This window comes from Malaclemys terrapin, chromosome 5, assembly GCF_027887155.1.
Source record: "Malaclemys terrapin pileata isolate rMalTer1 chromosome 5, rMalTer1.hap1, whole genome shotgun sequence".
In the NCBI taxonomy this organism is placed as follows: domain Eukaryota; kingdom Metazoa; phylum Chordata; order Testudines; family Emydidae; genus Malaclemys; species Malaclemys terrapin.
The window spans coordinates 25,104,385-25,124,668 of NC_071509.1; the positions used below are offsets into that span (position 1 = coordinate 25,104,385).

Sequence of the window (20,284 nt, forward strand, 5' to 3'; positions counted from 1 at the left end):
CAATTCAAAATACTAAAAATGACAGACCTGATTCTGATCTAGAGACATGGGTTTAAATTTGGAGTAACTTCATTTCATTCAGCATATCTACACAGGTGTATATGACAGCACAATGAGGCACCATAGCGCCACATTTAGTAGAATTGAGCAGATAATAGAGAAACATATTTCATTTTGTTTTAAAAAATCCAATTCTCTATGATGAAGAGCATTTCTTTAGCTAATAAAGAACACCAGTGTGTGTGTTTTTTAAAAAAATAGATTACCTTAAATAAATGCAGTTCTTACTATTTGTAACAAACACTTCTATAACCCTAAATGTAATCCTTCACATGTAACTCCTTCCCAATATAGTTATTAATGAACATTTCTCACAATCAGTGTACATGTTGTCTGAACTTGGCAGGCAACTGTAGCTTTACATTCTTTATGAGAACAAGAGACTAAATAATCCAGGCAAAGCCCACCATTTTTTAAAATTTAAAAATAGATAGAACTGAAATGGATTTAACAATGCAAAGAAATACAATCACAGCTTCCCAGTTTCATGTCCTGGCTGATACATTTGTACTGCAGTATAGACTTGAGTCATAGCCAGTCAGATATTTTCCTCTTTTTTTCCTATTTTCAAGTTAAACACTTTCAATTTCAAGAAAAGCATGTTTTAAATAGCTGACCTAAGAAAGTAAGGGGTCATTTCTTTTAAAAAGAAGCAAATGAACCAGCAACTAATTTTGATAATTTAATCAAGTTTTACAGTTTATTAAAGAAGAATTATTCCTTCCATTTACAATAGTAGGAAAAAAGTTCTCAAAACGGTTGCTTCATTTCTTTAAAAAACAACAGCAGCAGGTTAAAAGCAACAGAGGGTCCTGTGGCACCTTTAAGACTAACAGAAGTATTGGGAGCATAAGCTTTAGTGGGTAAGAACCTCACTTCTTCAGATGCAAGACAGCAGATTATTCAACAGTTGGCCCAGGAATACTCTGCAAACTTTTATTGACCTTGAAAGTACACAAAAAAGGTCCTAATTTCCTTTGGGTGAATAGTCACAGTAGAGTTTTCTGTGGTCTTCTTTGTATTACTGGAGAGCCCTATAAAATGCAAAAATGCAGGTGTTTATGATTTGTCATGTATTCTGAAAAGCTTTATTTCAAATCAAATGCACACAGTATTTTGTTGTCTCAACATTTTTGATCCACTTAGGTTTGAACAGATTTTCTTTTCTAATTTAAACAGCTGCACCTATAACTCTAAGGAACACACATTCATAATTTTAAAATATACTGTAAACTATCCACCTTTCACTCTCTGCCTCATGCTACTGATACTAGTCCCACCCTAATGATACTCTCAGGCAGAAGAAAAGGTGCACATTTCCAGAGTGTCCAGGCAAATGGAGAGAAAAATCCAACACTTAATATTCCAAAACTGCTGCTTTGCTGAGGTGGCTCTGCAGTTCACTTAAGCCTGGTCTACACTAGAAAATTAAATCTGATTCACTACGTCATTCAGGAGTGTGAAAAATCCACATCCCTGAGCGTGTAGTTAAGCCAACCTAATCCCTAGTGTAGACAGAACTAGAATGATGGAAGGATTCTTCTGTTGACCTAGCTACCACCTTTCTGGGAGGTGGATTACCTATGCCAATGGGAGAATTCCTCCTGTCACTCTAGGGAGAGTCTACATTGAAGCGCTACAGCGGCGCAGCTCTGACATTGAAGCGTTTTAAGTGTAGACGAGCTCTTAGTGTCTTACCTATGTTTGCCTGCATTTCTCAAGGTCATGCAGTCAGTGGCTTGGCCAAGATTACAATTCAAGAAACTTTTTTTTTATATTAACATTCAATATTAACTACTGCAACTTCTGTGTACCTTAAACCATAACTCAAAACCCAGAACCACAAAGATGCTTAAAAAAAAGGAAAAAAATGCAATAGAAGTCAGAAACAAAGTAAAATACCACCACCTCAGCCTCTGTGCAATATGACAAATACACAACCACAAACGAACTTGAAATTAGCCCAAACCACACATTTTGGATACGGAACTCAACTTCCCCAAAGTCTGTGGGTTTTCTGATCTGGGTTTCTAACCACCTTTTGTATGAATTATGGTAAAAAGTAAACAAATGCACAAACTAGGGTCTGAGCGTTACTCTGATAGATGCCAGTCCTCTGTCCAAGATTGCACCTACTGAGAGTCGGTGCACAGAATGGACAGTGCTCACTTAATGAGCAACTATTCAATATTTTGTTTTATTTCCATTGTTCAATATGTGGCTCCAGACCTTATTTACTGCACTATACAAACCCTGCTCATTGACTTTCCTATGATGCACATCACTACAGTATCTAAGTGCTTCAAAAACATTAATTTATCTTCTCAACACCCCTTTGAGATAAGGGGGAGGGGTATTATCCTCTCCATTTTACAGATGGGAAACTGAGAAACCCTGAGATTAAGGTCAAATACCCCAACTTTGCATGTCTAATTTGAGACACCTGGACCTGATTTTTCAGAGCACTTAGCATTATATAATATTTCTATGTTCAAAGTACAGCTCTCATTGACTTCAGCTGCAGATGTAAAGGCTTTACTTCTGGAAATCAGATCCCCGTCTCAAATCAGGCACCCAAAAAATGAGGAACATACCATTAGTGACTACTGCTGAAAAGTTTGATTTCAGTGACTTGTCTAGCATCACATAGGAACTCTGTGTCAGGGACAGAATCCAATTCTCTAGAGCAACATTCAACTGCCTTAATCATAAGACTGTCCTGTCTCTTCCTGCAATCCCCTGCCTCATTCACTACACACCTTCCAACTCCTGCAACAAAGGAGGCAGGGGTCCTACAGAAAACAACCTCCTTTACTACAGAACCACAACTCATTCCAGAGGACGCCCATCCTGTGCAATGAGTGAGGATGGGGCCCCGTGGAAAAAAAAAGTACGACCGTGTAATTGAAGACTGTGTTGTAATGTATCCTCATAAGGGGGCTGAATTAAGATTGCCTGGGCAACCTTATTTCAGTGTTTCCTAACTTCTGAATGCTTGACTTTGCAACCTTAATAATGATCTTTTAACATAGGATTTTTTGGGATAAGATATCCTAGGTTCTTAAAACAACCAAGTGAAAAAAAGAGAATTTCCGTCACGTGGGATCATATTGACACCGATGTGGGTCATCAGCATGGATGGACACTTTGCCAGGGGGTTTCTCAGTCCTCTGCTGACATCAGAGGAATGGTAAGACTCAAGAATCTTGAGTTCTATTCCAGGATCTCAAGGGGGCTGTGCTCTTTTACCCTTTTCCCCAAAAGTTTGATCCCTTCTGCACCATCCCTGTCCCAGTTCTGTCTCCTCCCCACCCAGCTTCTTATCCCAATTCTATTCTTGTGGGCTTCCAGTCTCCACAGGTTTCTCATCCCTGTCCCAGTCTCCTTGCCCAACCATTTCCAGTTCCACTACAATTTCCCCAGCTCCTTCTTCCACCTCTTTGCCCAGTTAGTCCCATTTCACCCCTCTCATTTCCTTATCTGTACTGTCTTTCCTGGCTTCCAGTCACTCCCTACCCCACCCACATTCCTTGTCCCCATTGGCTCCCAGCTTCCCTCCCCGGGCTCCTCCTCCAGTCTCAGCATCTGGCTCCCTTGGCTTCATGTCCCAGTCTCTTTGCCCAGCCAATCCCAGTTCTTTCCCCACACCCTGGCTCCTCATTAGATCTGTCTCCTCTCACCCCATTGGCTCCCTGTCACAGTCTCCTTGCCCAGCCAACCTCAGTCTTGCCACTCTCCCATCCCATAGCTTTCCTTTCCCTTACATCCTCCCCGGCCAACCTCCAGTTCCAGTATCCCACCCTCCCCTCAGATTCCTTGTCCCAATCTACTCCCCTACCCTTCCTCCACGGTCTAGCTCTTGTCACCCTCTGCTTTTGAATCAGGTTGCTTCCTCCTCTATGGTGCCTGGGCCCAGTAGAGAGTCACTGAGAACACAGGAGAGAGTCTCGCTGCTCTCAGTACCAATGCCTGGATACAGCCTGGTTCACAGCAGCCCAGAGTAGCAATTGAAGAGAAAATCCTACTCCGCCGCAGATAGGAGCATGCTCCATACAGACGGAATGTATGGGGAATTTAGCTACCAAGTTTTAGCAAGTCTCCCAAGCACGTGCAATCTGCAATGTTTGGCCAAATGTGGGCAGATTTTCACAGGTCTGGCAAAAGAGATATCCTTCAAACAAAAGCCACTCATCTGCCAAATTTCAAGTTCTTGCTCTAAAGTAGGAGGCTGGCTGAATTTCTCAAAGAGGAGGTCACCACCATTTTTTTATCACGCGTAAAACTACATATTTTTCCCTAGCCTCATTCTCAGAAATAGCTGAATAATTTTGGCTGAAATTTGTGAAGAACATTTAGCCTGAGGCAGACTCCCAATATATAAAGTTTCACACAAACAGTTAAAGTTTGGCAAAGTTTTAAGCAATGAAAACAGGGGAAAACTTATAATGGGAAGTTTGAGGCAAATTTAATAATATGCTGTACTACCAACCCCACCTATAACAACTCTTTTAGGTCATTTGAATCCGCTCAGTGAGACTGTTTCCTGAGCTGCAACATCCAATGAAAATACCATCTGTACAGGGAGACTTTGGCAAACCAGTAAAGTGGTCAGCAGGCTGTAAAGTGGCCATGCAGCTTGACCAAGGCGGGGGGAGGATGGGCTAGGATGCCTCAGAAAGGGCAGCTTGACCCCGCGTCCTTCCTGATAAGAGTTATGTTGAAGTTGCTGAAACATGCATTTTAAAAGAGCAGGGTGTACCCTCAGGAATGTCTATTGGAGTCTCAAGGCTGCAGACTCTGGAAAAACCCACACCTGGTTAATCAAGAATCAGAAGGAACCTCTTGCTTGCCCATTGGAACTGTTTGCTTGACAAGTTTTCTTCAAGGGACATGTCATTGTATTACTAATGTATAAATAAGGGGAAAAGCTTGAGATAGGTGGGACTCTTTGGGACTGGCCTCTCCCTCTGGATGCATCTTGTGTTCCCCACCGGCAGACGGGCTACCACTGTACCACCCGAAAGCCACACTCAGCTTTGGTAATTATCAAGGGTTGGGAGTGTTTTACTAATCTTGTTGCAGACGTGTGTAAGTGCTTGAGATTAAGTAAAGTTTAGCTTTAAGTGAAAGCACTCGTGTTGTCCTGTTTGTGCCAGCCATCTATCGGTCGGACGGCTGTGTCTCCCCTGATTTATTTCCTGACACCTCCTCGCACAGAGTAAAAGTTACCAAGAGCTTTGGGTTGAAAGAACCACGGTTAACACAATATCTTGTCAACAGGTTGGGGCTTGAAAAAAGGAAATAAAATCTAGTTTGCCACCCACCTTTGCTTATATGTTGTGCTGATTTCCATTTCCATCGCTCCAAAGTGTTTATGTCCCAGGTTCCTGTGAGCGACCGCTCTTCCACCAACTCCACTGTTCCCAACCCTTTCAACAGAGACTACATAAAAAGAAATCCCAAGATATCCAGTTAATGTTACTTAACGGAATGCCTACTGCAGCTCTCATCTGCTCAGTGAGCAGCTGGGCAAGGGTAGAATTTTGATCTTTAATCTCAAAAGTATAACGCTCTCAGCAATTACTATCAGAGCTGTGTATACTTTAAAACCACCACAGATGATTCAGCACAAATGGATCCCCCTTTTTAAGTCACCAGAGCACTTATTAGATACCGTGTTCTTGACACTGAAGAGGGCAGCCTCCTCTTTTGGGTCAACTGCTACATCCGAAGAAGTAGGCTGTAGCCCACGAAAGCTTATGCTCAAGTAAATTTATTAGTCTCTAAGGTGCCACAAGTACTCCTGCTCTTTTTGCCACATCCTAGTCAAGCAGAAATCCCATGTCAGGTGTTATACCTGCCCTGGTGTTCCCCAGCCAGGATTTGTGGTGTCACAATCACAATCTCCTATTTAAAAATAAAATTAAAAAAGTCTTGCTGCCCAAACAATCAAAAGGGGAAACTGTCTCTACAAGAGATACAGTCAAAGTGATCAGACACATATTGCTGTCAAATGCACAAAAAACAACTGGAGGAAAAAATAGAGAAAAAAATAAATGTTTACCCTCTCTAAACCTTTCACATTTCAGTAATCTCAGGTGCTACTTGCAACAACATTAGATACAAAGAAATCACAGACAGGTGTCTATAACATTCAAGTTATCACAGCAAATATTACATTAATATCTACACAATAGGCCCAATCCTACAGATGCTTGTGCACATTTTTCTACTGTCAAAGCGATGGCTGTTCAGCTCGGGTAAAGGCTAAGGCTGTGAATCATTCACAGAGGTCACAGCTTCCAAGACTTTCCGTGACCTCCGTGAATTTTGCAGCGCTGGTGCGGCTAACCCCAGGACCATCCCAGCAGCTGGGGAAGCCCAGGGCCAGCCACACCAGCCGCTGCTCTGGTAGCCCCAGACAGCTGGTTCCCGGCGCTGCCCTGAAGCAGCAGTCTGGGCCCAGTGGTGGTGGGGCCCTGGGCTGCCCAGACCAGTGGCGGCTGTGCCCGGACCAACAGTGGCAGGGTTGCGGGCCACCTCACCGCCCAGACCAGCAGCGGCAGTGGGGCCATGGGCCGCGCCTCTCTCCCCCCCGCCCCCAACAGTGGCAGGTGGCCCCAGGCCACCCCCAGCTGCAGCAGGACCCCGAGTTGTCCCCCCCAGAAAAGGCGTCGTCCCGCGCTGCCTCCCCACCCCAGCAGCAGTCTTCAGGAGCGCCCCTCTCCCAGCAGGTAAGATTTAGTCACAGGTATTTTAGTGGACAGGTCACGGAGCAGTGACTTTTTGTTTATTGCCCATGACCTGTCCATGACTTTTACTAAAAATACCTGCGACTAAAACATAGCCTTAGTAATGGCTATTGTGGTGAAGGGTAGGGGAACCTCAGCAAGAGGCAGAGTTTTGCCAGTAGTCTCAGTAGCAGCATTACTGGGTCCATTTTTTGAGTGGTTTCCAATTAAAGGAAGAGGAAGGTTATGTTTTTGTAACAAGATTCCTCTTCAGCAGTCAAAGATAGGCTGAGGGTTTATTTACATGGTGGGGTAATGTGTTCTACAGAGGGTGATTTCTAAAGCATGCTAATGTGATGCATGGTATCTGGTCTGTGTATTAAAGGTTCTCTATTGCACTTTAACATGGTGCAATTTGAAAAAGTTCTACATTAAAGCACACTTTAGTGCACACCAGAAAGTTCTACATGGGCCAATTAATGCACAACACATTAGTGCATTTAGAAATCACACTTCAGTAGAGCGCATTACCCCACCGTGTAGACAACCCCTAAGCGGTGCTTTAGCAGGAGTGATTAATTTTACTTTCAGATTCACTGTTGCAGGTTGTGATAGCACAGGATCCTCTCCCACTTCATACATATGCCTGATTCTTAGAAGTACACGTCTGAAGTCTGCATCCTCTTGCTTTCGTATACCTAAAAAAACCCAAAACGGGTTTTATTATTTAATGCTAAAAACTCAAGGTTTCTGTTGGAAGTTACTCATCTCATGTGTCTTGTCTTAAACTAAGATTTCAGGAAGAGATTTTCAAAGGTACAAAACACAGGGAAATGTCCAACTCGCATTGACTTATTTACATCAGTAGAATTTGAAGGCCTTAATCCAGCTCAAGCCCCAGTGTGTAGATGCTGCACAGACATCTAGTAAGAGACAGACTCTACCTCAAAGATCTTATGGGGGATATTTTCAAAGGGAGCTGGGTGCTTAAATGACCCTTATACTCTTTGAGGCAGGGTCTGTCTTTATTATACGTCTGCGCAGCACAGAGGCCTCTGACCTAGTTCAGGTGCTACTGTAATACAGATAATTAATAACAATAATTACAAAATAAAGGAGGTAGAGAAAAATAGCCTTTGTAAGTGTTACACACTGAATAATCTCCATCTACAAATGACTTACCGCTAAAAGAGAACCTACCTCTGTAAATATTCTGTAGCTGCTCAGTGTGGTTGGAGCTGTATGTCCACCCAGGAATGCTTAGAGTCTGGAGATGTAGGTTGGCTGGGAGGGTTACAGGATCTCTCTGAACAGAATGAAGTTCTCGATGCCGCTTTGGTTTGTCTGTATGTGAAATTAAAAAAAAAAAAGCTATCATGTAAAACATGGTTATGTCAAGAAAGAGAACGCTGGCCAGTGGCACTGCATTGCTTTTGGAGGGGAAGAGTGTGCCCTCCCTCTGTCTGAACTAGACCAGGAGTGGGTGAGGCACTCTCTCTTCAGATGTTCTGAGGTACTAAGCTGAAAGCAGCATGACTTGAACTGGCTGAAAAGTATATTAGTGCCCCAGTAAAGCATGCTTCATCAAGTCTTGCTGCTGCTATTCTACTACACGGCTTTTTTATTTGAAAGATGTTTTAAACTTGTACTCAAAAGTTCTCTCAGTTAGCTACTGTCACCGAGATTTTCAGCCAATGGATGCCTAGAGTTAGGCTCCTAAATCTAGAGAGGTATGCACATGAAAAGTAGCCCCATTTTCAAAGGTGCTGATCATCCAGCACCTCCTCTTAAAGGGCAATGAGAAATCGTGGGTGCTCACCTTGGAAAAGGCAGGCCAGCTGTTTAGGTGCCTAAATATAGACTTAGGAGTCTGACTTTAGGCAAAAGAAAGGAACAATTCTTAGTTTTAAAAAAGGTAAGTAGAACAGTTACCTGTTAGCTCTCCATACATAACAACTGGTCTGTGTTCTAAAGCCAGAGCACTTGACTGATACAGAACATCAGCGGCTGGCTTAGTTCCTAAAATGAGCCAGAACATTGGCCGAACCACCGAGGTGTCATTCAAAGTGAGATTGTAATTCAGGTCCCACTCAAGGTTATTCCATAGTCTCCTATGAAGCATCACCTGCATGATGAAGATAAATGCCAGAACAGTCATCAGCCATCATGCTTTATTCAGATCACAGGGAGCCATGAAATTACTGTTTTATTGTAAAAACATTTTCATTCATTACCTCCACTTGGCCATTTCCTTGACTTGAGACACCATGAGATCTTTCTGCAAGCAGAATCAGCCTCATGCTGTCATCCTCAATGTAGGCAGTCTGGACCATAGGATAATAGTTCTGAAGACCAACAATAAATCAAACGACAAAAACATTAAGTTTGTGCAACATAACAGAGCACAAACAGGATACACACTTGATTTTGGATTACAGCTTTATGCCTACCCGAGCCACTCTATTATTCACATAGGCCTTGTATGGTCTCTTCTGCATCTGATAGCCATTGTTGTCAGTGTGAAGTGTCTGCTTAGTGTTTAAATTTGTGCTTGTTCTGAAGATTGCCTCACGATTTAGTTCCAAAGGTCCAACCCTGTATTCTTGTTCTATCCTGTGGCAAAGCAGCTTATCATCATAACCTCCTGGTACACTGTAGATTCTTGAATATGCCACATACATGTAATCCTGAGCAGTTATATTCCTACAAAACAAGAGGGTAAATAATGTGAAGTTTAGCAAGTTAAACTAATATCAGGTCACAGTTTTCATTATTAATAAACCTGCAGTATTTTGTCTGGATTTTATCTGCTTTGTGTAACTAGTGAAATGATTTTTAGCTTTTCAAATTTCAGAGATCCAGTTTGTATAAAGGGAAGTTCTACAGTATTCCTTGGTGTCCCATGCGCACTGTGTGTGGGGGGTGGGGGGGGGAGGGAGGAAGAGGGGGGGGAAGGAGGAGGCATTCATTTTACATCATGTTCTTATTTTGGATTGTTTAAAATTATAGCTATTTTTCTGTCATTTCTCCTTAATACACTCTTAAGTGGAAGGATATTATCTTGTTTTCACTCTCATAGTCATATAAGTATAGACTACAGTAGAGACTTCTATTACTAAAGAGCAAAAAAAAAACAAAAACCCTTAAAACTCCTTACATACAAAATGAATATTATTGAAATGAAAAGTCTATCTAGAACATATTTACTTTCCAGTTGAATTGCTACACAGACAAGTATTGTAAATAACAATTTAAACAATATGTTTACGTTCGGGGAAGATATAAATAAACCTGAGTTCAATTTTTCCATCTAAAGAACATGAATTTTCATATACAAATTCCATTTTATATCTTCTATGTGTACAGTAATTCCAAATCTTTCTTGACATAATAACCATCCTTGTGCATTGCAATTTCACTTAAAGTAACAGAAAACTTCAGTAAAACAACCATCAGCTAATAGAAAAATTAAAAGGTAGTTGACTGTAAATACTCTTAAATAGAGAAAAAGTAGCTAGTTCTTCAGAGTTCAAAGAAAAGCGATCCGAATGCCTCATTGTTGGGGATTCAGTTCCCTCTTTTGTCTTTAATTAGCTCTTTTTCCAATGTGCAGATAGCAGTTTGTACTCTAATTAGAGACCTGTCGAAATTCAACCAAAATAGAAGATTCATGATCTCAGCAGACTTGAATCTTGTTTTTGAATTGCACAGATACTCCATGTTAAAAACAAACAAACCAACCCACAACTGAACACACCACATTTCTAACTTTCCTCCCCCCCCCAACAAAATTCACAGTTGCACCATTAAACTAGGTACTTAACCAATGTCTTCTTCGCCGGTCACATGTTAAACAGAATCCACTAAGAGCTGTACAACACACATGTAACTGTTTAGAGATGACTGTACAGCAGAGGTCATCAACTGGTTGATTGCGATTGACTGGTCGATCCTAGAGGATCTCCCAGTCAATCGCAATCTGCAATGGTGTAGTGGGGCTGCCACTGAGGCAGACTCTCTGCTTATCCCCGCCCCACGCTGCTCCTGGAAGCAGCTAGCGCAGCTGTGAGGGGGCAGGGGTCTCCCTCTGCGTGCTGCTCCTGCCTGCAAGCATTGTCCCTGCAGCTCCCATTGGCCAGGAATGGGAAGCTGTGGCCAATGGGAGCTGCGGTGGTGGTGCTTGCAGAGAGGGGCAGCATCTGGAGCCACATGCCTCCCCCCTCAGGGGCTGCAGGGGTGCGTTGGCCCCTTCTGGGAGTGGTGTGGGGCTGGGGTAGGCAGAGAGCTGCCTTAGCCTTGCTGCGCCTGCCACCGACCAGGAGCTGCCAGAGGTAAGTGCTGCCCAGCGGGAGGCCGCACCCCAACTCCCAGCCCCATCGTGTAGCCAGCATCCCATACCCCCTCCTGCACCCCGAACCCCCTCCTGCACCCCAACCCCCAGCATGAGCCCCCTCCTGGAGCCAGCACCCCATACCCAATCCTGCACCCCAACCCCCAGCTCTGAGCTCCCTCCCAGAGTCAGCACCCCAAACCCACTCCTGCAACCCCAAACCCCTGCCCCAGGCCTGACCTCCCTTCCAGACACCAGAACCCTGTACTCCCTCCTGTACCCCAACACTCTGCTCCAGTCTGTAGTCCCCTCCTGCACCCAACTCCCTCCCAGATCCCACACCCCCTCCCACACCCCAATCCCCTGTCCCAGCCAGGAGCCCCCTCCTGCACCCAAATTCCCTCCTAGAGTTTACACTCCTCACTCCCTCTTGCACTCCAACCCCCTGCCCCAGATTCAGCCCAGAGCCCCCTCCCAAACCCCTACCTCAGCCCGGTGAAAGTGCATGAGGGTGGGGGGAGAGTGAGCGACAGAGAGAGAGAAGGGGGATGGAGTGAGCAGGGCAGGGCTTTGGGGAAGAGGCATGGCCTCGGGGAAGGGGCAGAGTAGATGCTGGCTTGCCCTTAGATTCAAAAAGTGATCTTGGGCATAAAAAGGTTGGAGACCACTGTTGTACAGGATTACTCCCACATGTGTAAAAAGGATGAAAAATCCAAGTGAGGTTCAATCACACCCAAGTACCTTTACCTGTAAAAATATTGCCTGATCTCTCTCACTAGGTTTCCAGAAACAACTTCCAGTCCCACTGCTTCTGATTCTTCAACAGCTGATCCATTTGAGGTAAATAAGTAGTTATCTGAAATGGGCCCCTTCCTCACATCTCCGTTCACATGATATTCAAGAAACTCCTGAGTTACTTGGACAGTCTGGTTAGTCTTCCTGTAAATCCATAAAGGGGAAAATGTATTATACAGATATACATTGTGTAAGTATTATCTGCAACGCTTAATTGCAAGGGGAATGAGGATGAGAGTCTTAGAAAATATCTGTTTCTTTAGCTAAAATGAATAATTAATAAAATAGGCAGCAGGAGATGAGGCCAGCAGGGAAGGCAAGTGCCTCTTGCTAAATATTTGTCATCACAGAACCAACTGTAAATAGTTATAAAATAGTCACTGGCCTCCTAACTGGGAATTGCATGAAATTGTGTCATTTTGTATTTTCAGCAAATCTAAATGTTTCTTAAGTTGTTCCCATTAGCTCAATGATTTGAAGTCTTATAAGAGCAAGATTTGCTTATGAACCTGGGTTCAAAGGTTCTCAACTGAATAAAAATGTATGGAAGTGGTTTTATTATGCTAATGGGAGAGCTCTCTCCTGTCAGCATACAGCTTCTTCACCAGACGCGCTACAGTGGTGCAGCTACGCTGCTTTAGCGCTTGTAGTGTAGACTAGCCCTTAGTCTTCCAACTTCCCTCCCACGCTCCCCTGCCGCTCCCTTTGTAAAGCAGGGGCAATACTTATCGACAACCTTTGCAGGGGAGTTGTGAGGATTGGATTATTCAGTGATTATGAAGCTCTATGTAAGTGTTAACATTATTAATGGGCCATTTGTGTGTAAAGCATTAATTTCCTACAAAACCATTAGCAGTTCGGCCACAGTCATTGACTCAGCAGGAATGAAGATTCCACGCAGTAACTTTGGTTCAACCGGAGGCTGACACTTTATTGAAGTTTTAAACCCCCTCAAACACTAACTACCTGCAAAATGGTCCAGTGTGGACATCCAGCTAAATACCATTGGGGGTGGGGGGGAGGCAGGACCACAGGGGACGACCACCTTTCCCCACCATTTCAAAACAAGCCTTATGGTACTGAATAACCTTGCTGATACCCCCACTACTCTTCCCTCGTATGAGGGTTTATACAGGGATGTTGTGCCCCATCAGATACAAACTACCATACATCAGCAGGGGGTGGAGAAAAGTTATAGAGAAGGACAGGGGAGAAGAAGAGCCTTCAGATATAGTGTTTATTTATGGATTCCTCAAGGTTTTCCCATGCCAAGGAACCTGCCAAAACTTCAACAGTGAACTATAACATTTCAGTATCACTCACCACAATAACAGGCCTGAGCCACACAAATGCAGATTTGGGTTCACAGTTTCTATCCTCCAAATTTCTGAGGTTGGTGTTTGAATCCAGATTTTTAATTTATCTCCATTCTAGAGAGAGGGCCCAATTTTAAAAGGTGGACATGGAATCTGATCTTTCTCAATGTTCAGATCCAGGGTTTTGGTTCAGGCCCATCTCTAATAATAATAATGCTTATCACTTTCCATCTTCAAAGTATCAGAGTAGCAGCCGTGTTAGTCTGTATCCGCAAAAAGAACAGGAGTACTTGTGGCACCTTAGAGACTAACAGATTTATTAGAGCATAAGCTTTCGTGGACTACAGCCCACTTCTTCGGATGACAAACATAAACTAGTAACTAGTTAATCCTCCAAATACCCCTGTGAGGGAGATGATTCTAAGCAAAACCACCTCTGTGAGGGAGATGATTCTAAGCAAAACCACCTCTGTGAAGGAGATCCAAGCTCATTTGTAAGAGGCATGTGCTGACTTGAAAACTATGAGCTGGATCCGTCTGCTGGTGTAAATCAGCGTAACTCCACTGACGTCAAAGGAGCTATGGCAATTTACACCATGGGAGGATCCAGACCTGTAAGCGACAGATGTATTCAGTTAGTTTGCACTCTTGGTCAGTTTTTTGGTTTTATTTCCTTTTATTTAAATATAAATAAATAAAAGGAGCATCAGGTTTTCTTTAAGAAGTTCTCTATGTTCCCATCCTAGAGCTAGCAGTTTTAGAGAACACAGTAGGAATTACTGATGGGGAGGAGAGCACTTGGTTATTGTTACATCATGTGAGATCATATAAATTGACTGTAGATTCATATTGTATCTGTAACGGGATGTACTGGTGTCATAACTATAAAGTGAAGGGTAACAGCCCTCCTGTGTATAATACTATAAAATCCCTCCTGACCAGAGACACCAAAATCCTTTTACCTGTAAAGGGTTAAGAAGCTCAGGTAACCTGGCTGACACCTGACCCAAAGGACCAATAAGGGGACAAGATACTTTCAAATCTTGGTGGGGGGGAAGGCTTTTGTTTGTGCTCTGTGATTTGGAGGTTGTTCGCTCTTGGGACTAAGAGGGACCAGACATCAATCCATGCTCTCCAAATCTTCTGAACAAGTCTCTCATATTTCAAACTTATAAGTAACAGCCAGGCAAGGCGTGTTAGGTTTATCTTTGTTTTCTCAACTTGTAAATGTTCCTTTTGCTAGAGTGTTTACCTCTGTTTGCTGTAACTTTGAACCTAAGGCTAGAGGAGGGTTCCTTTGGGCTCTTTGAATTTGATTACCCTGTAAAGTTATTTTCCATCCTGATTTACAGAGATGATTTTTACCTTTTTTCTTTAATTAAAAGCCTTCTTTTTAAGAACCTGATTGATTTTTCCTTGTTTTAAGATCCAAGGGGATTGGATCTGGACTCACCAGGAATTGGTGGGGGGAAAGCGAAGAGGGGGAAATGATTAATTTCTCCTCGTTTTAAGATCCAAGGGGTTTTGGATCGGTGTTCACCAGGGAATTGGTGGAGGAGTCTCTCAAGGCTACCCAGGGAAGGGAGTTAGCACTTGGGAGTGGTGGCAGCAAAACCAGATCTAAGCTGGTAGTTAAGCTTAGAAGTTTTCCATGCAGGTTCCCACATCTGTACCCTAAAGTTCAGAGTGGGGAAGGAACCTTGACAACTGGTGTAAGAGGAAAGGGGGCCAGAAGACCCCATTTCCAGGATATTGGAATAAACAAAGATCCAGAAAATGGCCTGGTAGCAGAAGCGAGGAAGCAGAACTGGGGTACTGGGAGTTGGATGAGGGGGGAAAACCCCCAGGACACTGTTCCTTTAAGGGCCCAGCATCAGGAGCCCTGTAGTGTGTGGTGGGGCAGCTTTCACCTCTCTCCTAGCAATCAGGACCACAATTCTGGAGGAGGGCAGTATATAGACTGCCTTCTGTCCCAGAACAGGGACGACACTAAAGAAGAAGGAAGCCAGGGCCAGAGGGCTGAGCTCCAGACAGAAAGGGTTGGCACTAATGGTTTTGGGTGGTGCAGACTGGCAGAGGAAGAGCTCTCGGTGTGGCAGAAGAACTGGAGCTAAGTATGAACTGTTGAATTGTGATTATGGACTTCACATTGGGGGCTCATTGGGAATTATTTTGTGATTAAGGACTCTGAGGACGGCATGAACTTTATTTGAGGTTAAACCAGCCCTGGGAAGGGGTGCTGTGAACCATATCAGAGACTGTGTGGAGTGTTTAAGGGCCCATCAGAGGGGGCTAATGAACAGGGGGGCTGCAAAGCCACAAGGGGGCACTTGAGCACCCTGTTATAGTATCTATTTTAAATATACTCGATCTCCTAAAGTTAGTACATTATAAAATCTAAGTTAGTTAACCATAATATTTTGGGGAAGTTCTATGGCCTGTGCTATACAAGAGTCAGACTAGATGAACGAAGTGATCCCTTCTGGCCTTGGACTTATGAATCAATGAATATTACACTGACTACACAGATTCACAAAAAGAACAGGAGTACTTGTGGCACCTTAGAGACTAACAAATTTATTAGAGCATAAGCTTTCGTGGACTACAGCCCACTTCTTCGGATGGTATGCATCTGAAAAAGTGGGCTGTAGTCCACGAAAGCTTATGCTCTAATAAATTTGTTAGTCTTTAAGGTGCCACAAGTACTCCTGTTCTTTTTGCGGATACAGACTAACACGGCTGCTACTCTGATACACAGATTCAGTATCACAGGGGAAAAAAGCATGATCTAGGAATAAGACCATTCATTAGCTCACTTCACAAAATGAGCAGAAGGGAAAAGTTTTCAAGTCCTTTGATTGTAAAGCACTCGTTAGTCGTTAATCCTCAGAGGATAATATGTGATCAAGTACCTGGATTTCCTTTTTTAAAAAGGGTTTTGCTTATCCTAAAATGCTGTTTGACTAAAATTAAAAATGCTGGTAGCCTCACCTGTCAGTAATGCTGTGCATTAGATTAGTATTTTGGTCAAACATCACTGTGTAGCAGTCGTTAAGCACAGGAATCAGCCGTCTACTCTGATGATCAGCATGCTTTATGACTTTTCGTCCATATTTAACTGATCTCGCAATGAATGCGGATTCCTTGTCAGCTGATAACTTAACACAGTATCTTCGGTAACTGAGACCACTTATTGTGACAAGAATATACAGATCGTAGGTAGAGGGGTATTCTGCTGAGCTTTGGATCTGCAAGTTAAGAGAGAGAATGATGTTGTACTTCCGACAGAGCTAATTTGTATGTGTCTAACATGTGCATATTTGTAAAGTCTCACCTGGTATCTTCACATGAGAATTTCCAAACATGTCCACCTTTAAAATTTAGAATTATGATGTTCTTTTTTTCGGTTTTGATAAGGGGCGGGAGTTATTTAGCAACCTCAATTTAAGAGTCACGGTTTTGTTTGGGAATAAATATTAGTGTCTAACTATGAGATTAGATAATATTTTAACCAATTCCTTGCCAACATGAAATCAAAGCTGTTGATTTAAATGAGTGCAACAATGCCTTCAAATCCATCTTAAAATACCAGTGTAATTGAAAAAACAAAAACAAACACAAACCTCGCTTGAAACTAACAAAAAAGATGAATGACAGAAAAATTATTGGAACGTCTGGGGGGTTCCTCGGAGGCTGCCTACACACTTCAAAATTGTGTTTAAAATCACTGTTTCCTAAAAAGTGGATCCCAACCTACCAATGGTTATGGAAAGGTTTTGGATCGGTCGCCATACCCAGGGCTGGATTAACCTATCACTGGGTTCTGGCCTAGATAAACATACAATTCTTCCAGCCTGGTGAGGATGGGGTGGGTGAAGAGCAAGCCTGCCACACACTCATTCTTTAGTGGTGGTTCCTGTCCTGCAGGTCTGGGCCTGCTTGTCCGCTCTGAGCATTGTGACCTGGCACCCAGGGTTGCAGTGCTAAGCAGGTTTAGTCCAACTGCTCCTCTGTCATGGCAGAGATGAGGCAAGAACAAACCTGATTGGTGCTGTGAACCCGCGTGCCAGGTTGCAACACCACCCACTGAAATTTGACCCGGACGCCCCTACATCATAACACAGGGGAACCGGGTCAAACCTAAGTGATGTTGCAATCTTGTTCAGCAAGTCGACATGCCTGGAGGAGGGAGCTGGGCCCAGCCCTGCAGGACAGGAACTGCCACTATGGGAGAGCAAGCCCGCCCCACACTCCACACACTCCTCCCTTGGGGCCTCTTTTGTATCCTTAACGTGCCAAATAATTTCAAATCCTTGTAAAATATACAGGATCCTCCCCCTTGTCCTTAATATTATACATTTTGGTGATACTTTCTGTTTTGGGAAAGTAAATTGGACTGAACAACAGATTTATAGGCAGGGTGCTTGATTACATGAGCAACTGGGGCAAAACCAATATAATCATGTTGTTTCTAATTTACAGAAGAAGCTATCATGTCTTGCTAAGAGGGCGGGAGAGAAAAAAAGGGTATTGGAAATGACTGTACTGTAATGAAAGAGTCAGTTACAAAGAGAAATGCAATATATACATTAACATAACCACGCAGTACCTGTGCCGGTACAGGATGTCCCAATTCATCATACACACTGACTGCTGAGTAGCTCATAGCAACGACGACAAAGGTAGTGATGTTCCACGCCAGGGGATTATAGACAATAATGTATTGTTCAACACTCCTTGTACCTTTTAATGCACACAAAGTAAAAATACAGCTTTAAAATAAGAAACAGTAATGCACAGTCATTTTTCTTTTAAGGAACATACTACCCAGGTACAATATGATCACCATCTTTTAAGGTTTCAATCTAAAAAATAGGCCTCAAAGAGTGTATCATGGTTGCACATTCAGATCTATATTTATAATACTGCATAAAGCCAATGCCCCTTTGGTATACAGGTCTGTCTCATCTTATGCTGGGGTTACGTGCCGCAGTCAGCGCCTAAAGCGAAAATCGCGTATAGTCAAAATTACATTGAGTGTAATGGCGGGCGGAATCGCCTGCACTACAGAAACAGTATTTAAATTGTTATTTTTCTCTTTTTTTTGTTGTTTTTTGTTTGTTTTTGCCGACCGCATAAAGCTGAAATCGCACATGTTAAATGCGCCTAAGATGCAACAGACCTGTATTATTCTTCTGTTTGATCCACACAAAAGCCCAGAATTCAGAGAAAACACATTTGACAATATTATATTACAACAGGCTAGCCACTAAGTGATGACAATAAAAAGTTCTCCTCTATTTCCAATCATACAACCTAAATACCAGTAGTCTTATGCAGGAGATTCTATAGGGAAACCTAATTTCAGTATCCCATAAACAATGCACAAGCTGCTGCCCAAAGCACTGTTTTCATTCTACAATAATAAAAGTCTCCAAAACAAACCAGCTTTTTTTTTTTTTTTTTTAAGAAACTCCATAATCTTCCTGGAATAAACAGATTCCTAGAACACATTAATAAATTCTTGCATACCCTGGCAGTAAATCATAAGGAAAATCTTCCATAAAGTTGACTACTGTATATCCTAGACTCCTTCCTCCAGTTAGGAAGACTAGTTAAGGAACAGTCTTTGTCATGCCACGTTCTCCTTTGGACATATGTCTGAAGGCAGAATTTGGGGTCCAGTCCTGAAGTCTTTATTCACACAAAGCTCTGGGTCCCTACTGCATGATCTTTGGTTTTGGATGCCTGAGACTTGGTGGCTCAGCTGCCTTGCTTGAGGGTTGGTGGGTATGCTTGGTACATGGCTTTTTCCAAACTATGGCTTACAATTAGAGCTGGGCATTCAGTTCCAAAAAAGGAGATGCGCACACACAAAAATTAAGTTCAGGTTTTAGGGCTTTTTAGAATTTTCAATTAATTGGAGGGGAAAAAATCAGTTTTGGATCTGTTCTAGACAGGGATTCAAACCTGGGTCTTCCACATCCCAGGTGAGTGTCCTAACTATTGGGCTAAAGGTTATTTGGGGGGGGGGGTGAAGGGGATGGTGGAGAGAGAATGGGACAGCAGCACTGGTGTCAGTGCCACCACCAGCTCCTCCTCTGGCCATTTTGTGAATGGTCAAAATTATCTGTGTCCAACAGTTGCAAACATTTTAATAGATTCATAGATTCCAAGGCCAAAAGGGACTATGATGATCATTGAGTCTGACCTCCTATGTAACACAGACCTTCCCCAAAATCATTCCTAGAGTATATCATTTAGAAAAACATCCAATCTTGAATTTAAAAAGTGTCAGTGATGGAAAATCCACCATGACTCTTGGTAAAATGTTCCAATAGTTAACTAACCCTCCCTGTTACAAATTTATGCCTTATTTCCTGTCTGAATTTGTCAAGCTTCAACTTCTAGCCACTGGATGGTGTTATACCTTTTTCTGCTATATTGAAGAGTCCATATTAAATATTTGTTCCCCATGTAGGTCCTTATATACTATGATCAAGACACCTCTTAACCTTCTTTTTGTTAAGCTAAAAAGATTGAGCTCCTTGAGTCTATCGCTGTAAGACATGTTTTCTAATCCTTTAATCAAGGATTTGGGTTGACCAAAACTGCATTTTTTGTTTAATAAACTATTTGTCTGAAAAAACTTTGCCCAGCTCTACTTACAACGATAACACTTCGGCCATTTAATGTTAGGAGGAGAACATGTTACCCTTCATACACCAATCTCGAAAAACAAAACGAATTTAAGACTTACCTCGTTTTCCTGTGTCTTTATTGTAAACATAAGAATAGAGTTTTCCATTCTTCTTGGCATTGTCTATGTCTAAAATTATGGATGCCATCAGTTTCTTCACATTAACTATTCCATCCATCAAATGATTCATATACATGTCCTTCACCTTGGGGGATTCTGTCCCTGTTATACCATCATGGTGCTGAACCTAACATTTAAAAGGGATTTAAAAGTTACAAATCAACTTGAATCCCAAGTTTAGGTCTTCACTTGAATTACTATGAATAAGTCATCCCCACACGTGAGATAATTT

At 42.7% G+C, this 20,284-nt stretch overlaps 1 protein-coding gene across 5 annotated transcripts in view; it reads right to left on the reverse strand.

The window, feature by feature from the left end:
- Positions 1–729: 729 nt before the first annotated feature.
- The window catches only part of MAN2B2 (mannosidase alpha class 2B member 2), a 64,950-nt gene continuing 45,395 nt past the window's right edge, over positions 730–20,284 (reverse strand). For 3 of the 5 annotated variants that reach the window (XM_054030513.1, XM_054030516.1, XM_054030515.1), the window contains 11 exons: positions 19,993–20,179; positions 17,842–17,975; positions 16,224–16,480; positions 11,869–12,060; positions 9,242–9,494; positions 9,026–9,136; positions 8,724–8,916; positions 7,992–8,135; positions 7,323–7,489; positions 5,385–5,502; positions 730–1,094 (listed from right to left, as the gene is read on the reverse strand). In XM_054030513.1, coding sequence (XP_053886488.1) covers positions 997–1,094; positions 5,385–5,502; positions 7,323–7,489; positions 7,992–8,135; positions 8,724–8,916; positions 9,026–9,136; positions 9,242–9,494; positions 11,869–12,060; positions 16,224–16,480; positions 17,842–17,975; positions 19,993–20,179 — 1,854 coding nt within the window. In that variant the 3' untranslated portion in view covers positions 730–996. The remainder of the gene's footprint in view (positions 1,095–5,384; positions 5,503–7,322; positions 7,490–7,991; positions 8,136–8,723; positions 8,917–9,025; positions 9,137–9,241; positions 9,495–11,868; positions 12,061–16,223; positions 16,481–17,841; positions 17,976–19,992; positions 20,180–20,284) is intronic. The other 2 variants (XM_054030514.1, XM_054030517.1) reach the window with 2 other exon arrangements.